At 28.6% G+C, this 19,757-nt stretch overlaps 1 protein-coding gene across 2 annotated transcripts; it reads right to left on the bottom strand.

The window, feature by feature from the left end:
* Positions 1–1,142: 1,142 nt before the first annotated feature.
* Positions 1,143–17,615, bottom strand: LOC111612838 (dnaJ homolog subfamily A member 1-like). 2 transcript variants are annotated; one of them, XM_023354104.1, is made up of 6 exons: positions 17,365–17,615; positions 11,814–12,041; positions 7,470–7,700; positions 7,182–7,381; positions 1,811–1,957; positions 1,143–1,724 (listed from the first exon to the last, which is right to left on the bottom strand). In XM_023354104.1, exons 1-5 carry the CDS (start codon positions 17,525–17,527, stop codon positions 1,835–1,837), a joined length of 945 nt encoding a protein of 314 aa, XP_023209872.1. In that variant the 5' UTR covers positions 17,528–17,615; the 3' UTR covers positions 1,143–1,724; positions 1,811–1,834. The 2 variants fall into 2 exon arrangements, with proteins under 2 accessions (XP_023209872.1, XP_023209871.1); XM_023354103.1 differs by having other exon boundaries at positions 1,213–1,957.
* Between the last annotated feature and the right edge of the window lie 2,142 nt (positions 17,616–19,757).

The following is a 19,757-nucleotide window of genomic DNA, read 5'->3' as shown; positions in this document are numbered from 1 at the left end:
GACTCGGATCACTAACAGTAAGTCAGACCCCTACATTACAGTGTAGTTGGTTAGGTGCTGCAGCCTGGTGCCACAAGATGGAAACTGAAGATATGAACGGGTGTTCTGTTTTTGAAGAGTCAACTTTGAAGCCGAAGATTAATTCGCGCTGTTACGCCATTATTGTTATTGGCGTAATTGTCAGAATGCGTCCATAAAACTGTGATTTTGTTACACTTCAAAAAGGGAAAAATCGTTTCACGTTTGTAGTTTTATAAATAGTAAATGATATTGTATATAACTATGATATTTGCTTGTTAAAATATCTCTGAGTAAACTTTTAGAGCTTGCAAATATAACAATAGTAAGTCCTAAATAGGACCCGCAAGTTTTTCGTCTTTCAAATTTTAAAAAAATCTTGTTTCCAATTAAGGTAATTTGAAATCATGTTCAAGTAATCGGTCCCCGTAGAAGCTCGGATGACCAAAAAATGAAAAAATGCATAGAAGCAATTAGAAAGAGTGAGGTGGAAAATGTGTTTCTAAGGCGTTTGGTGTATCCAAAACTACATTGATGAGGCTCGAAAATGAAGTACGGTGATCCAAAGGAAGAGGCAAACAAAAATGTAAAGGCCTTTCGTTTCACATTCATTCTTATTACAGATCCGACTTAGGCAACATTTTTCTCAGAGACTAGTTTTGTCAGTTTTCTGAAGAATTTGAAAATCTGATCGGTTGTAAGTTAAATTCGGTTATGCTGGGTATTAGAAAACATGGAAGAACTCATTTTGTTAAAGACCATATAAAATAAACACGATAAAACTGGTACAAATGATAAAATACAGAATAGGGATTCAATTTGGCCACTTTCCTATACTGATCAATCCCTTTAATATTAAATACGCTTTACTAAAGTGCTTATATAGCAAAGGGAATATCCCTATCCAAAAAATCCAATTCGATGTGCATTTAGATACTTTTTTCAGTTATCTTACTCCGTACTACTATTATTAAACTGTCCCATTATTATTACCCAAATTATTCAAGTTGTGTGCAATGAAATATGAATATTTTAGAATTACTGGTAAATTCAAAATTATGGAACCGATTTATTTTCAAATTCCACAATTTACAACATACTTATAAATGGAGACTGCAGATTCTTAGTAATACATAAAATATTCTAAATACGGTATTTACAGTTTATAAATAAGGATATTGTAGAGATTCAATATTTTTTTAAATCAAACTTGCAATAAATACACATGAAATACAGTTATAAATCACATAATGTTACTTTATTTTCTAATATGAATTTCGAAAAACTGCAAAATTTTGATATAACTGACATTACTGTTTGTTTACATTTCAAACTGGAGATTTATAGAACACAAGTCAAATGAATACTTGTTTTAAAAGTATTCACTTCAGCTTTAATCAAACATATTTATATTGTATATAATTACTTATATATATATAATAAACAATGTGGATTTACAACTAGTTACATTACAATAACCCTAAGATTTTTGGTGCTCACCTCAAAAATTACATTTTTATATATGTATATAAAACTAATATAAATACTGTAGGAAGCATTATCTAATAAAATAATCTTATAAACACAAACCAAATATTTTAGCATATACAATAATTTATTTAAAGCAACAAGATGGAAATTTTGTCAGAGGTAACTTCGTTTCAGTTATTCAATGCAACGATTTCCGTTTCCAACTTTTCACAAATCTATTATAAATAAACAATGTTCTTATATAATTTGTTCATTTTAAAGTGCATAAAATTTAAGTGCCATAGGTATCACGAAGGCTTACAGCTATATTTGAAAAGAAAAAGAATTAATGAGTCTGGCACTGAACTCCGCCACGTTGATGACCATAGTCGTCGTCTTCTTCATACACTTGTTTATGCGTACGTTGTCTTCTAGCTTCCTGCTCGGGATCCAATTCTATTAAACTAACCTGAATAAAAAATTATATTAATATAAAATAACAATAAAAGTAATAAAAATGTTATAATTTCGTCTATTAAAAATATTTTGGTATTATTTAAAAAGAAATTTTTATGCAGAAAATGAAGAAATCTTTTCGAATACCAGTACATTTGTTTCCTTTTTTTAATTGTTTTAATAAACAAATTACTAAGCGTAACACACTTTTAAAAATGTCGATAGCTATTGTACAAAATTTCAATAATAAAATATACAACATAATTTATAATTTAATTTAATTTTATAACCTAAAGTGCTACAAATTATTAAAAATGTTGGATTGCCAGATATTTTTTGTATTTTCACAAAATTTGATAAATTATATAAAATCTGAACATTGAAGAATTGTTGTAAATTTTGTATCAGCACACATACTACTGCATGATTCCAATTTATTTATTATCTATAGCCTGATTAAAAAGCATGTGTAATCTTACTATGCATGACTTCACTGTGATTGAAAAATCTATAGAAAGCTTAACAATGAAGTGTCCAGTGCCTAGAAAGTTGGATAACTGAGAATAACAGATGTAATTATGAAATTAAAAACAAAATAAGAAGGGCTAAAGCTGCTTTCACAAAGTATTAAGAGATAGAAATGTATGCAAAAAATTGAAACTAAAAATACTAAAAATTGAAACTAAAAATAAAAACAATGATTTGGAGTGTAGTTACATAGGAATGAGAATCATGGACAATAAACCAAGAGAAAGTTAATAAGATAAATTCCTTTGAGATGAGATGTCTTAGAAGAATGAAAAGAATTAGTTGGATATTTAGAATAACCAATGAGAAGGTTATGAGTATATTTCGTGAAAAAAAACCTGATGGTCAGCACCCAGAAGAAAAACAGCATATGCTGGGCATATAAAAGGATTCTCAGGGAAACTGATGAAAATTGCAGTTCAAGGAATGGTGGAAGGCAGACATAGAAAGAGAAAACTTGGCAGTACATCAACAAAAAATGGACTGACTCAAGCTTGGGAAAAGCCTACAACTCTGAAGAGTGGAGAACTACCCATGTGAGTGAAGTGTTATTACATAACATCAACCTTCACAATGATTCATGTGCATATAAATAATTTTTCCCAACACATCACAGTATTTATTTGGAATTGCTTTAGCTCTATACTTTCTTTTCATAGAAGTTATTTAGCATGATGTGAAGATTCATCACTTTGGATATATTTTAATAGCACTTCTTTCTGATAATTTGACTTTTGTGATATGTTCAGTAGAGAGTTCAGTATTGCCCAGTAGAGCCATTGCTCTTTTCTGTTTCTTCAGTTTTGTGGATTTGTAATGCTTTCAATTCTTTCAGCATCAGTCAAAACACTCATAACTTCACTTTCACTTATGTGTTCATCATCATCAGTTCAGCTTTCTTAAAAATGAACCACTGGACTGTTCAGATTCAAGTTGGAAAATTATTTGTATGTTGCTGGTGATCTTCATCAACAGAAGAATCCTCTTCACAGGATACATTGTCATGATCCTGTGACAATGTATCACAGGATCATGTTTACACTATGTGGTCTACACTATTCAGATTTGAAATCTGAATAGTGTAGACCACATTGAGTGGTCTACACTATTCAGATTTCAAATGCTATGTCATTCTTTGAATCTTTGAAGCCAACTATCATTGAAAGCATCATGCCTGAGTGATGTCCATTTTTGTATGAAACTTTTTTAAATAATCACCGAACCAATAATTGGTACTCCTACAGCACATTTTGAATTAACACTAGAATTGCCAGAAGGTTCATCTCTAACCTATAAGCCCATTGTTTACTAAATCTTAAAATTTTAAGGAACTGCTTTTGTTTTATCATTATTAGAACAATTCCTACTGGCAGTTCTAAGTAGCAATATTTTCACCTATAGGTCAAACTTATTTATGATCTCTGTCTTTCTGAATTAATCTTTTTATTTCTTGCAGCTAGAGATGTCATTTTGGTTTTTATACAGGCAATTAAACAAGATAGAACAAGCTGACTATAAAATTTTATGCATTCAATATTCAGTATTTTTGATTAATTAGTTACATTAAGGAGAATCACATCTCATCCCTTATTATCATAAAAAAATAGTTTGGATGTGCTAATAAATATCTGAGTATGATTTGGATGCTGTTGAATTTAATGACAACTCATCCTTATCAGATGAATTCTTTTATCCAAAAAGTCAGACAGGAGTGATTCAATTTCTGATGAGAAACTTGCATAATTTATAAGTATCTACAACCTCTCATCAGCTTAAAACCTGTGTTATGCTGAAATAACACTTTTTTTACAACTAATCTTCTGCTTAGTTTTCTCTTACACTGATTTTCTATATAGGCTACAATATTTATTTTTCAATAAGAAGCTAACATTAGCAATATTTCCAGATGTAATCAGTCACTTTTATAACCACTTAAAAGGGGTTTTGAACGAATAAGCCAAAAATGTTATGTTCTTTGAATCTGATGCTCACCCGAGTTCAAGAATTACTCAGAAATGATTAATTCTCAGATATTTTATTTATATGCATTTAAGATTGAAATTCTTGCCAATCCCTCTTCAGTAAAGGTACAATCTGCGACAGAGCCTACACTAATATTTCGGACTTTTCGAAATCAATTACATTTTTGTTACTGTGATTGATTTATTATACATTCATTACTAATTGTATTGTTGAATTGTATTCAGTTGGTTGCAAATGTTTGTAGAGCCAAGAATATGATTTAAAGGTGATGTCTGTTCTTTAGAAGTTGGAATTTGCTGACTTTGCCAAATGATGTGGAGAGCAACTCCAGAACGACTCATGAAAGATTCCATTTATGGACACTATTACAGACAGTTAGATTTGAATTCTTTTTGAAACCTGCAGCCATCTGGTAATGCTTTCAAGTTTGATCCCAAATGATCTTTACACAAACCTCTGAAAATTGTATAGAAATCACTAATGAAATCATTTGACCCAACACAAATAAGGTGATGTAATGAATCTTTTTTTTACAACAGCACACTCAATCCCATAGTCAACATTCCCACCTTTGCTCTGATTTCCATCTATGGTCTTTGGTGCACCACATGTCCAAAAATATTCAGATCTGCAGAATATTAGTGGGCTTGATTATCATTGGACAATTTTGGATTATTGGCTACTTTTTAGAGGATACTGGATTATTAACAACATTCAAGGTTATTGTGTGCTAGTTTGAACATCTACTGTAATCCAGAAATTTTGAATTTCTGATATTTTCAATTCTAACATATCCAAATAAAATTTTGTTTATAGTTCTAAAGATATTAATCACAATTTTGGATGAAAAAATTTATATTTTGAAAAGATAATTTTATTCATTTGTATAAATTTAGATAAGATGCAGTCTGAATCAAAATGAATATTTTGAATTTATAATTTAGTGTGAAATTCATTGCACATTATTTATTTATTGTATATTACAGTAAAGATCAATAATCAATATTATGCTGTCATTATTTTTAAACCATTTTAATCATAAAAGTACAATATAAATTATTCATACGATTATGTAATTGTTAAATGAAATTCCAATTGAGAAACAAAATTAAGTTTAAAAAAATAAATTTAACAGCCAATATTAAAAATACAAAATTATTAATCATATTATAAAATAATGAAAATCTATCTATAATATATAATATATAGTTATAAGGATATAAGGATTATGTAAATTATAAATATTACCATAAATATTCTAAGTTGATATATTTATTATTATTTGAAATTCTCAAAATACGACTAAAATTTTTTTAAATGCATCATTTCTATTTTTAAAACTTAAAGTATGCATGTAAGAATTAATAAATACAGGTATACCTCGTCTTACGTCAGTTCCAGGAGAGGCAACTTAAGTCAAAAAATGACATAAGTTGAATTTACTTGTCACTACTAGGCTAAACCACAAATAACCATTCCTAGTTCTGTATTTTATTTATAAATGCATTTTTAATAATATGGTTAATAAGAATCTATTTTAAGCTAACAAACAAATAAATTTTAGTTTTTAATAAAGTACAGAAAAAAGTAATCTGAATTTATGAATTCATGTACATACAGTACATACTTGTAAATGTACATGTTTACAATTTGGCAACGTTTACAGTACTGTACATCGTGGACTCTATTTGCTCTAAGACATTATAAAATAAGATGATTTTGTAATGTTAAATAACAAATACAGTTATTAAAATTATCTTGCAACAGTAGAAAATAAACTAATTTATATTAAATTTTCTAATATCGAGTGGCACTGACAACGACGCCAAACGGTAGATATTGAAGCTACTGTGGAAAACACCTATATTGAGCACTTAAAGACCACTAAATTAGACGACAACACAGAAACACAGAGGTTTTCATGTTTTGTTCTCTAGGATTTATGATGATGATGATATTAACATTTACTGTAAATGTACATATTTTAATATGATTTTATGTGCTTAACGCTTTTCTAGTGATATTTATGACTTCAATATTTGTGGCAGACGGACATAAAGTTGAATAAAATGACTTAAACTCGATTTTTATTTCTCCATATACTTTTTGACAAACGACATATAATCGAGAACAATGTAACTCGAGGTATACCTGTATTATATTTATAACAAACATAGAAGTATAATGTCTTTTAAGCAAATCAATTTAGAAATGTTTAATGTCATATGTTTACAACAGTGAAGGCTATGATGATGGTGGTGGTAATATTTTTCTCAAGAGTAAATATACCACTATTATAAACAATATTTAATCAATTTAAGCCACCAGTAACTATCATTTACAGAAAAAAGTTCTCTCTCTACAATGCGACCAATTAAAAGGTAAATTATAATTTTTACAAAAATGACAGATTAACTGATGGTTTTTTCTGTCAAAAAAGACTAGTAAATTTCGATCAGATTCATATTGAATCTCTTATTGTTTTATCAAATTATAATACTCATTTCATTTCCATTTGGAAATAGAATGTTATGAGCATCATAATTTGACATACACATATCTTACATTAATTCCATGAAATGTATTTAGTACTTTTAAGAAAATATTTTTTAAACATTGACAGGAAATTTTAATTTGAACATATATGAAGGATCAGTTATTTGGAAATCAGTACATGATGTTACATGCCTGCAATAGTTAAGTGAAATAGAAATATAAAAACATACCTCCTCTGCATTATCTGGAATGATTACTTCTAATCTAGGTGGAAGTAGCTCTTCTAATCTGGCTACAGCACTTGGATCAATTTGCGTAGGAAAATGAACCAAAAATTGGATAATCAGACGACCTTTTTCAAATGGATTCTTATATTGGGGCATACCTTCATTAAGCACACATTTCACTGCTCCATGTTTAATTATTTCACCTTTATAATTATCACCACATAGTAAATAAATAAAGGTTTAAATAAAACAAAATTATAAGTGAAAAAGATAAATTTGAAAGATATTTACCTGGGATGACAGTTACCACAAGATCTCTATCATCTAGAGTTTTAATACATTTTTGGAATCCACAAAGAGCTTCAGTCAAAGTTAATTCCATTCTCATAATCAAATCATGTCCACTTCGGCGGAATACTTCATGTTCTTTCTCATCAAGAACAATGATTATATCACCAGGTTCAAGTCCAGGTTCTTGATCACCTTCACCACTAAATGTAATTCTCTGTCCATCTTCCATTCCTAGCAAATTTCAATTGAACCATAAAAATCAACTCTGTTAACATTTACATTAAAATTTAGAAGTTCATGCTTAAATAAATCAAAGTAATTCTATTGGGATACAGATGTACCCTAGGTTACATACATAATGCATTTCATCTAGTAGTAGTAGTAGTAGTAGTAGTAATTTCCCATACATTTTTTAAAATTATTATTTAAAGAAAGCTTCATCTTATGGAAAATTTTTGAGCAACAACCAATAAAGTTTCATGTCCCAGAGTTCCACAGAAGATGCCTTTGTTAAATTGTGCAATATGTTAGCAAGGAAAGAAGAGATTAATGTCTTTTAATATTTCTATATTTCTAAATCTATTTGCATTCATTAATAGTGGTCACTCTGCATCTCTGCCACCACAAGCATGCTCTGCTGTTTGTAAGCATTTGGGAACAATAATGAAAGAAAGAAAAAGATGCTGGCACCCATATCTATCAATAGTATCCTGATGGCAGAATCTATGATTTTAAAATATGCGTTTTTGGAGACAAATTTAAAAAAAGGATTCCAATTGTAAAATTTAACTATCAAATGGATTGTCTTGCATTCAAAGTATCCATGAAAAAAGAATGCTGGGCTACCATTTGAAAAAAAAATGATACTTACCTACAAACACCAGGTGCATAAACATGCACTTTCAATACTTATAAATTTTCATTCACAGAACTGTATGACAGACACTGAAACAAAACAATTTGAGCCTGAAGGATGCCATGTTGCTTTCCACCATAAATTACTATTGCTATTACTACTACTAATACTACAAGCAGCCATTTTTGCTGTCTGATGGGCCACACTCCAGCCAAAATATAGGAATGCACTCCACAAATTTTTTAATGGATACTGTCCATATGGAGGAATAAAAGAATATATCCTGTATCAAAAACACATTTGTCAATGTGTAATGGCCCTCAATTTTACAATTTATCAGCAATACCAAAGTACCACAAAATATTTCTACTTGCTCAAGTATTTCTTAAAAGACAACAGCTAATCTTAAATTGGGCTTTTTTAAAAAAGAACCAGGTCCCTAAATAAAGGCTGTCCTCAAGGCTTGGTATCCGGATTGATACTCTGGAAAGTTGTTATAAATGACTTGCCAATTATATTATCAGACTTTCTGTTCATCAGTTTTATCGTTAAAAAATAATTATTATTGATAATTTTCTGAATTTTCTTAAAATCCACACATTTTTGATCTTTGCCTGGACATTTAGACACACAACACAAAAACTGGACAGGGAAACACTTGGAATGGACAAAGCACCATATAGGTAGGGATAGTTAAGTCAGATCATGATATGGATAGAAATATAGAATATGATGGGTCCTATCTGTGATTTGTTTTACCATGAAATGGTTGTAACCTGAGATACACCTGTATTAAAAAATCTAATTAATAAACTAGGTAAAATCTAAGATTTTAATGGCAATGTAAACATTGAATTTTAGAGTCAAATCATAATTATTCAGACATTTTAATAAAAATGACATTGGATGCATTAAAAGACTTGCATAAAAAAAAAATAATTTTCTTTAGAGTCTATTCTTTAATCCTTTTAACAGTCCAACTCAGAACTAATGGTAAAGAAGTGGCTTGAAAAATTTTATCAAACGTTTTATTTTAAAAGTTCCAAATTCTACAATAAATGGTTGGCATTTGATCATTTTTAACTTGTGTAATTTTTTAATATTTTATAACTTGCTGTTTTTTGAAGATTTAGTTATATCTTCAAGCCAGTCTTTTACTGTTAATAATTAAAAGGATTAAAGAATCAACTTGAAAGAAAATTAATATTTTTATGTAAATCTTAATGCTTCAAATGAAGATAATCCTGGGTTATGTTATCTATGCAAAAACGACATTCTTAGTAGGGTTTATACAAAAACCGTTTTTAAAAATCCGGTTTTCAAATCTCAACTTTTCTACAAAACTGTTTTTAACCGGTTTTCGAATTTTCACCCCCCCAAAAAAAATGGAAATAAGGAATATTTACAACTTATTTTAAAACTTTTCAATTTATTTAATATTTATAAAATTTCAAAAGTATAACAAAATAAAATCAACCAACATCTACACAAAAAAAAAAAAAAAAAAAAGGAAATGCTAGATTATCACATTAAACTATAAAATGTACTCCATAGAAAACCATAAAGAAAAACAAATAATAATGAATACCTACAAAATATTATTTTATTTCTTATTTTTTCTAAGAAAATACGATTTTAGAAAGCAAAGAACATCTATAGATCTACTGCTCAACTGTGTCCTTATTTTTCACACAAAATTGCCAGAAATAGAAAAAACTCTCACTTGCTACTGAGCTGGATTTAATTGTCTTTAAAGCATTATTCCCCAAGAACCTGAAGAAGTGACTTCGTTCAGTCCTAAGACACTAAAAAAGAAGTTTTTAGTATTAGATGGTACAAACAGAAGAACAAAAAATTTAGATTTATTATTTAATGCTTTAAAGACGATTAAACCTAGCTCAGTAGCAAGTGAGAGAGTTTTTTCTATTTCTGGCAATTTTGTGTGCAAAATAAGGACACAGTTGAGCAATAGATCTATAGATGTTCTTTGCTTTCTAAAATCATATCATCATCTAAAATCGTTCTTTCCTTTCTAAAATCATATATTTATTATTGATTTTTCCACAGCATTTTTTAAAGCTATGGACTGATTTTCTTCTTCGCTACTTTTTCATCCTCACAGTCATCTTCTATAAAATAATTTGGATATAATCTTGATAATATTTGTCCAGATAACTTAATATCAGATTTTGCAGCTAGTGGAAGAAATAAACTAGACAACTTTGTCCAAATGTTTTTTGGATTTTGTAAATAAAGGAGAAGTGTTACTAATCCCGTTTGTCTTCTCTCTTGAATCTGTACCTCTACAGCATGTAACAACTTGGAAGTCATTTCAGTTTTAATTCAAAAAACTGAAACTACTATACTTCACATTTAATTTTTCAATTCACATAATAGGAATTCAATTATGCCTTCACTTGTTAATAAATAGGGTGACAAGATGCAAACTTTGTTGACCTAAGGCATCAGCTACTAAACATATTGGTCCTTAAACTTTAAGGAGCTCTACAATTTTACAATACTGCTTCATTCTTACAATACTCAGCTTCATGTGAGAAGCACCAATGTCATTCAAATCTAAAACAACAAATTCTTTTAAATGTACAAATCTTTCTATCATTTTTCCATTGTTGAAAGATTTCTCCCTATTATAGGGAGAACTGGACACTTTTTATGTGCAGGGGAATTCTTTTTTTTTGTTTTTGTAGTTAGTTTTATGAAACTCAGTATTTAACAATATTCCAGTTTTATGACAAATGGTTTTGTGACAGATGGTTTTGTGACAAAATGTTGATGTTTTTAATCAAATAATTAATTAATTTGTGTCTAAATCTAGGCTCAAAAATCAGTTTTTTAGTTGGGAAAAACCCGGTTTTCAAATTATATGAACTGGTTTTTAAAAACCGACAAACCCTAATTATTAGTTGCTAATTTAGTAAAACCTACATGTAACAGAACCAGGCTATAAGGGAAAAAACCTTTTTGTGCTATTTTGCAGTGATGCAGTGTGTAATGATTTTGAGCTATAAATATATACAAATTACCCTTCTTATAGAAGAAATAGTCTAATACAGAAATACAAAAGAGATTCTAATTCTTGGAACAAAAACTTTTGTTTAAGGAAAACTGCATAAATTTGAATTTAAGTTTTAAACCACCAGATGGCACATAAATGCACTACAAGATTTTTTTCTGTTGCCTTTTTTCATGAATATACAACTTCGGCCTACAGTAAAGTGTAGATTAATGGCAGCCCAGTCTACCTTTTTCAAAAAGTTTGAATTATGCTTTTCTCTAATTTTTCTCAGGTAAGTAACTTTTAATAAACACTATGTTTATTAAAAATTTAATGCCAAAAGACAATTGTTTAGAACATTGTTTAACCATTTTGGCATCAAGCATAAGTTTCAAAGTTTTGACAAATATTTAAAATATTTGAATGAATGTATGAAATTAACATTTTCTGTTTAAAATTTACACATACTTACCTTTATCAATATGAACTTCTAATAGCTTTCTTTCTCTCACAACTTTTCTACCTTGGCAATTTTTACACCTGTCTTTAGGATTTATGCGTTCTCGTTTGCCTTGACATTCAGGACACACAGTTTGAATTTGCTGGACCATACCAGGACCTAACTGTTGAATACGAACCTGCATGCCAGTTCCTCTACAATTTGGGCATGTTTCCACAGATCCTTTTTTACCACCACGACCTGTAATTAAATATATATAATTATAAACTATTGACATAATTAAATAATAAATAAATTTAATTATTCTATATTATCAATATTTTAAACTTATAATCCTTCACTTCAAAGGCATCCTAATTCTTTACTTGTATTGTATTTTAAACTTTAGATATAATTATGAATATATTCAGATATTATAGATACAAATTCCCATATCATTAAAATATGGATAAATCAGTTATACTACTATTGGTCACAAAACAAAACAAAATACAAACCAGTAATAATTGAAGTAATTTAAAAATTTATGCAAACATTGTAAATAACAATTCTGATTTCAAGTCTTACCTATTACAACTTATACACATTTTTACAATTTTTTATACCATCATTCTACAAAAAGTTCAAACATTTTTATTTTAAATTTCCATCTCAAACATCCTACATAAATAAATTAAAATCATTTCTATCAAAATCTTAACTATTTAATTTCGTTAAACTCTGTTTTAACAAAAATATTTAGAAATGAAATATTCAAATTGTTTTAAAATGAAGCATTAACAAGTCTTTTTATAAAAAATTAATGATCTTTAAACTACATGTGAAGATCAATATACACAAAAACATAATTAATACCTCCACCCTCTTCTTTTCTTATTTATTAAGCTTTAGATTCTTTGAAAACAAACTATAATAATGATTAAAGATTAATGCATTATATTTCGCATTATTTTCTTTGGTTTAAAAAGCTATGTCCATTTTTCTCTTTAAATGCAGTGGAACCTCGCTTAACGAGCACCTCACATAACGAGCAAAACAAATTGTAAAAAATGACTTGCATAACAAGTGACAAGGAGAGGGGAAATCCTGAATTGTGAGCATGCTCCATCAGTCTGAGTTTAGCACTCGTTACGCTAGCATCTTAGTGTTGCTCGTGATCACACATTTTTCCTAACTTGTGCTCACACATATTATGTATAAACATTAACAATTATAGCACGTTATATAATAAACATGCAATCGCGTACTAAATTTGAATTGAACTGAAATTATTTATTGGGGTAGAAGGCTTTCGCCTGTTACAAGGGCATTTTAAAAACGAATACTAACATCTTATATATTATTATTTTAACAACTTTGGTTTTTTCTATTTATTAATCTATAGAATTATATTAATAATTTATCACAATTATCATTTAATTAGTTGTTTAACATAGTTATATAACATATAAATCATGTTTACATTAGCTCTATCAAATGTCTTATACATTTCCAACTCACTAGTATATTTAGCCAGTGGCCCAATCTGGAGCATTTGAAGTTTATCTCTTTTATTACAATGTTCACATATAATATGAATTTTAGATAAATTTTTGGTACTGTTTGGACATTTTGATTGGGTATAATCTATATATTTATCATTTATATTTATTCCATTTTTTATTTAACCTAATCTGTATAAAAAACTTTTTAATGTTAAAAGCTATATTTGTCAGTATATATTTGTATTTTGTTGGATAATTTAGAATTATTGCATACCAGCTTGTGTTTTCTCGTTTTCATATATCTTCAATGTCTTGAATAGTAGAGTACAGTGGGTGATCGGTTAACGAACAAATCGGATAACGAACACTTTCGCGAAAGATTTTTATGATCAGACAACGAACATATGTTCGGATAACGAACACTTCACTGAACAAACACAAGAAGTGACATAAAATAACAAATACCGATTGGTCTTCCTTTATCTTTAGGCAACAATTCGAAACTTTTCGGAGCGCGGGAGACGTCGACATCGACGTTCTACCCAGTATATACTGATCGGATAGTATTCCCCCGAACTTTGAAACTCTCCCTTGTAATTCCAGCCTTTTGTATTTCTGACAGAAACAATTCTTTTACATTTTCTTCTGAAATTTTATGCCGATATCCGCTATTTAAGATCTTTTGAAGAAGTAGGAAGATGTCACAACAATGGTCTTAAAATGGCATCCAAACCAAGTTGAGGTTAATATGCCTAGGGATCTCTACAATTACAATGCTATTAATTACTTCTGAAAAATCATGAATAAGACAGAAAAGCAATCGATATTGGATAGATTCTTTAACCCCCCCAAACAGAAAAAACATGACTAATAAAAACGCAAGACCGTGTATATATGTATTTTTATTATTACATATGAATAAACGTAGTAAAAAAGTATATATTTTTTTTTATTTTTGAGGGTCTCCAGAACGAATTAATCAAATTCCCATAGAAACCTATGGTAAATCGATAATCGGTTAACGAACTATTCGGATAGCGAACAAAGTCTTGGAACGGATTATGTTCGTTAACCGATCACCCACTGTATTCCATAACTCTATATATTATTTTCTTACTATAGTGCTCCATATTATATATACGGTCCATGAACAGTTTAATCAAAAATCCATATTTATTTATTATCTTCAATAGCTGAATTATCCAACTTCGTCTTAAGTCTATTTCCCTTGATTTGTGATATAGTATGAACAGCAGTTTTGTTATATCTTCTGCCTTAATAATTTTGAGTAAGAACCTTAAATATCTTTTTATTAGTATAGTATTTAATCTTAATCTATTTGTTTCTAATCTTAAAGCACTACCCAGTATATTATATTCTAGCTGGAATATCTTACGTATAAATACATTCTGTATTTTTTCAAAGTCATTAAATTTTTCAATGCTCCAAACTGGGGCCACATAGCCCATTGAATTCATCACTATCGAATTAAAAAGTTGAAAATGTATATGTAAATTCTTTATTTTTGCCTTGCAGAATAGACCATCTTACTAAATTTAATGACCAATTCCAAATTAAATTTTTAAAATGTCTAAATTAAAAACTATTTATTATTATTAAATTTAATATGAGATGGCAGCATAACTGTCTACCTCTAGTCAAATTAATTAATTTCTAATATTTAATTATGGCTTTTACATAGCCAAAGAATTTGGCATATCATTTGGCATCTTCATCAAAGATATTATGTGATTTTTTTTTTTTCTGCAAATTGAATTTGCATTCCAGATTAGTTCATTCCATGCTAGAGGAAAAGATGAAGATGATTCATGCTTCTTAACAATAATTTTCTTTGAATATACAAATGTTATATGTAAAATATTTGAGTATTTTTTCAACATGGAACACATTATCATATTTTACATTAATTTCTATGGGAAAAACTGTTTCACTTAACGAGTGTTTCACATTAAGAGCAAGATTCTGGAATGAATTATATGCTTGTTAAGTGAGGTTCCACTGTATTTTTAATAAATTGTGCACCAATGAAATTCCTTTTCTTTTATTTCAATAATTATTACTGATATTTGATCATAAGGAGTAATTTTTCTTCAAGTATTACATCTGTCTTCATAGAATTTAATTTAGATAATTTCTGAAAATTCATTTTGGTAAGCAGTTGACATATCAATAATAAGGATTGTTAAATATTCTTATTTAATTATAAAAGGAAACAACTTAAAAAGTTGTTTCCTTTTATAATTAATATGCATAACTATCATATTCTTACAGATCTCAATGATTCTAAGGCAGAATTAACCTAAACCTCAAATTGATTTTTATTGGATTATTTTATTAATGAGCCTATGTCTTGTTTATAAAATCACCCTGCTGTCAATGGCTGGATACCTTAGAGGTATGAAGGAGTTCATGTCAGGAGTTGTAATTTGACACAGAGTATTTGGTGCCCAAATCATGCATACAAAAAAACCAGACTTATAGGTACTCAGGGAACCGAGAACCAAGTCAAAATAAAATACAAAATGGCAACACACTTTCTACAAACAGGCAAGAGTGCAAGATTTGTGCACTCTTGCTTATTAATAGAAATTTGTTGGGAAGTTAAAAATGCAAACATTGCAAAATTGAATTTTGACAAATGAATCTTTGAAAAAACCCATTTATCTCTCTGATCGCAACCTGCTGAACTTGACTGGTTGACCCGAGATATCTCATTTCAGCATCAGAACGTTTTTGAAACTAGATAGTTATAATATAAAATTATACTAGCACCAACTTCTGATGTATAATTTTTGTTTTTACATTTATTTTGTTTGTGCAAAATAAAAAAATAATTTTTGACAATATAATAGCCATGATTATTCTTTTCAAAGACAGGAAATTTTCATTAGGAATCAACAAAAATTCAACCTGGGGCAACACGCAACAGAGAGAAATTTCGACATTGGATAAGTTAATTTCACCAAAAATGGATCGTGGATGACCTAGTGGTCGTGGTCTGCAAGTTTGAATGATTGCACTCAAAACCAGCAATACCAAAGAAAATTGGAGAATGAGAATGAGACTCGCTGTGAGCGTCAAAATGATCCCACTTAGTAGTGAGTCTCTGAGACATAGTCTTGTCCTAAAAATGGCCTTGCCATTTTACTTGTTTTCTCATAAAACTAAAATTTTAAGCATAATTTGGAAAAATATTTATAATTCTGTTGTTATGAACCCACTCATTATAAGCAGCTTTAAATCTTTATTCTAGTTTATGTATAAGTTTAAATCATGTCCTTTTAAAGTAACCACTAGATCTAAATAATCAAGCAGTAGATTTTTGGTTTATTTGGATTATAAAACAATCCCTGTGTCAGAAGTGTGAAAGATAGAAATAGGAACACCTATAAACACGAAAAAACAAATAACTCAAGTTCATTCTTGTCTGAGTGTAACATTTGCAGCTTGCAAGTGTAGACATATTTTCTATGAATCAGCATATTATGTTCATTATTATGCATTCCATAAAATTATTTTTTGAATTTACTTAATATCTTGTTAAATATTTTCTAATCTTTTAAGATCATTTTCAATAATAAAAAATTAATACTTTCCTGTTGAATAAAAATGTGTTTTTATCATGACAGTTAGCATGTTAAGTTTATCATTTGTAACCTCGTAAGTTATTATTCACTCAATATCCACAGCTACTATTCTTTCACTTGAGTTTCAGTCACATTTTATCTTTTGTGAAGTACAGTAAACACCGTGAAAATGATGTCTAAAAGAAAAAGTGGTTATTACGACAGAAAAGAAATTAGAAATATAAGATAAAATGTATAAACTGTTTTGTTTTTAATGAATTTGCTGGATTATATGGATCAGGCTCAGTCCCCATTCAAGCCATATAAATGGGTTTCACTATACTTACCTTCTTTTATATAATTCTCATCTTAGACAACTTAATCCAGTCTATAATACATTTCCTTTCAACTATTTTTTTGTATATAAGTATTTGTATCACAACATAATTTTATATAAGTAAAATTAATAATTATTAATAAAACCATTCTCACCTTCACATTTGTCACAAATTACGTTTTTCTGAACAGCAAGTTTTCGAACTGCTCCATTGTATAACTCTTGTAGAGTAACAGCTAATTGATGAATCACATCTTTACCTCTACATTCACGTCTTCTACTATGGCCACTACCAAAAAACATATCAAAAATATCCATAGGAGATGAAAATCCACCATGTCCACCAGCATGTCCCTCTTTTATTGCTTGTTCACCACCCTGATCATATATCTTTCTCTTTTCTGGATGTTCGTTAACCGATCACCCACTGTATTCCATAACTCTATATATTATTTTCTTACTATAGTGCTCCATATTATATATACGGTCCATGAACAGTTTAATCAAAAATCCATATTTATTTATTATCTTCAATAGCTGAATTATCCAACTTCGTCTTAAGTCTATTTCCCTTGATTTGTGATATAGTATGAACAGCAGTTTTGTTATATCTTCTGCCTTAATAATTTTGAGTAAGAACCTTAAATATCTTTTTATTAGTATAGTATTTAATCTTAATCTATTTGTTTCTAATCTTAAAGCACTACCCAGTATATTATATTCTAGCTGGAATATCTTACGTATAAATACATTCTGTATTTTTTCAAAGTCATTAAATTTTTCAATGCTCCAAACTGGGGCCACATAGCCCATTGAATTCATCACTATCGAATTAAAAAGTTGAAAATGTATATGTAAATTCTTTATTTTTGCCTTGCAGAATAGACCATCTTACTAAATTTAATGACCAATTCCAAATTAAATTTTTAAAATGTCTAAATTAAAAATTATTTATAATTATTAAGTTGAATGCAAGATGACAACATAACTGCCTACCTCTAGTCAAATAAATTAATTTCTAATAGAGANAATACATTTATCTATTTTTCTTGCAAAGCTATTTTTTTTAATTTTATATATAAAATATTAATACAATGTAAATTTGTGCATGTATGTATATTTAAATAAAAAGGAATTGTGTATAGTTAACACAAAAACCGAAAGATTAGACACAAAGAATATCATTTAATTAAAATGCCTCAATGTCCTTTTTCTTACTAAAATAAAAATTTTCGTCTATAATTTCATATCTTCTATTATCAGGACTTATTATACTGGCTTTACAGGCAATACAGAGTTTTTACAGAGAACAATTTTTTATTTTATTTAATATACCTGTATATTACATAAAATAAAAAATTGTTTTCTGTAAAATTTTGTAGCATTATCTGTAAAGCCAGTATAATAAGTCCTGATAATAGAAGATATGAAATTATAAACAAAAATTTATATTTTACAAAGAATATCAATTATGTACACAAATTTTTTTTACTAATTATAGAAATTTATAAAAAACTTTGCTACACACAAAACTAAAATCATCACATACAAATGCAAGCAACATATTAAAAACAAAAACATAAGAATAATGCATGCTATTTATAAAATGTAAGAATCATGTCACTATTATATTACAAATGCATGCATGACAAAATTAAGATTAGTCATGTGTATGTTTGTAAGTCTTTCTGTGCAAAGAATTTGAAAACTTGTTTTCTGTGAATCAGCATATTATGTTCATTATTATGCATTCCATGGAAGTATTCTTTGAGTTTACTTAATATCCTGTTAAATCTTTTCTAATCTTTTAAGATCATCTTCAATTATAAAAACTGGTCATTTAAACTACAAGATACCAAACTTGTACTTTGAATGACTGATTTCAAACACTAAAATCAACAAAACCTTGTCTTGGAGTTTGAATGATGCTTCAAAGTTCAAACTGAGCGCAGTGAAAAAATGCACTTAAAGTGTAAATGCTATCTGCTGTGTACCAAAGTCATCTCTCTCTCGTGTTATGCTCATATTTTTCAGTGTTTTTATACTTTATTTTTGGTATGTTAGGTTATAGATATTGTGTATTGTTTGTTGACTTTTAACAATATCTTCCTAAAATTTTACTTCATTAATAGTTTTTGGCATCCATTACATTTTGTATCCTTTAGTTCAAAATTTCCTGAACAGGATATGTTTGAAATTTTATGTTTGAAGTTTAGATGCATCGTCCCCATACCTCCTTTCCAAAACATAATATCCTAATATGCCATTTTATCTGAAGACACTACATTTTGTTTGAATAAAATAAAAGTTGAAAAGTAAAAAGTTTAAAATATGCTTCTAAACAAAAAATACTATCTCACATTAAGAATAATGTGTTAAATTTCCTAACTGTTATAATCAAATCACACATCTATGTTAAGTAATGACAGCTGTTAAAAATACAGGTAACCCCCGTATAACACGGTAGTTACGTTCCAAAAAATTGCCGTGTTATGCGAATCCGTGTTATACGAAACAAAGAACTAATACGAAAATGAGAGTTAGGTTC

This window comes from Centruroides sculpturatus, unplaced genomic scaffold (genome assembly GCF_000671375.1).
Source record: "Centruroides sculpturatus isolate CEXI.00-Female unplaced genomic scaffold, Cexi_2.0 scaffold1712, whole genome shotgun sequence".
In the NCBI taxonomy this organism is placed as follows: Eukaryota; Metazoa; Arthropoda; class Arachnida; order Scorpiones; family Buthidae; genus Centruroides; species Centruroides sculpturatus.
This window is presented reverse-complemented; position numbering and strand designations above follow the sequence as displayed.

What these genes read in the sequence shown, in the direction of transcription:
- LOC111612838 (XM_023354104.1), bottom strand. Translation starts at nt 17,527, where the DNA reads ATGGATATTTTTGATATGTTTTTTGGTAGTGGCCATAGTAGAAGACGT. An exon ending in AATTTGTGACAAATGTGAAG is followed by an intron (nt 12,042 to 17,364) that starts GTGAGAATGGTT and finishes ATTTAATTACAG; the next exon opens with GTCGTGGTGGTAAAAAAGGA. An exon ending in AGAAGTTCATATTGATAAAG is followed by an intron (nt 7,701 to 11,813) that starts GTAAGTATGTGT and finishes GAAATTTGCTAG; the next exon opens with GAATGGAAGATGGACAGAGA.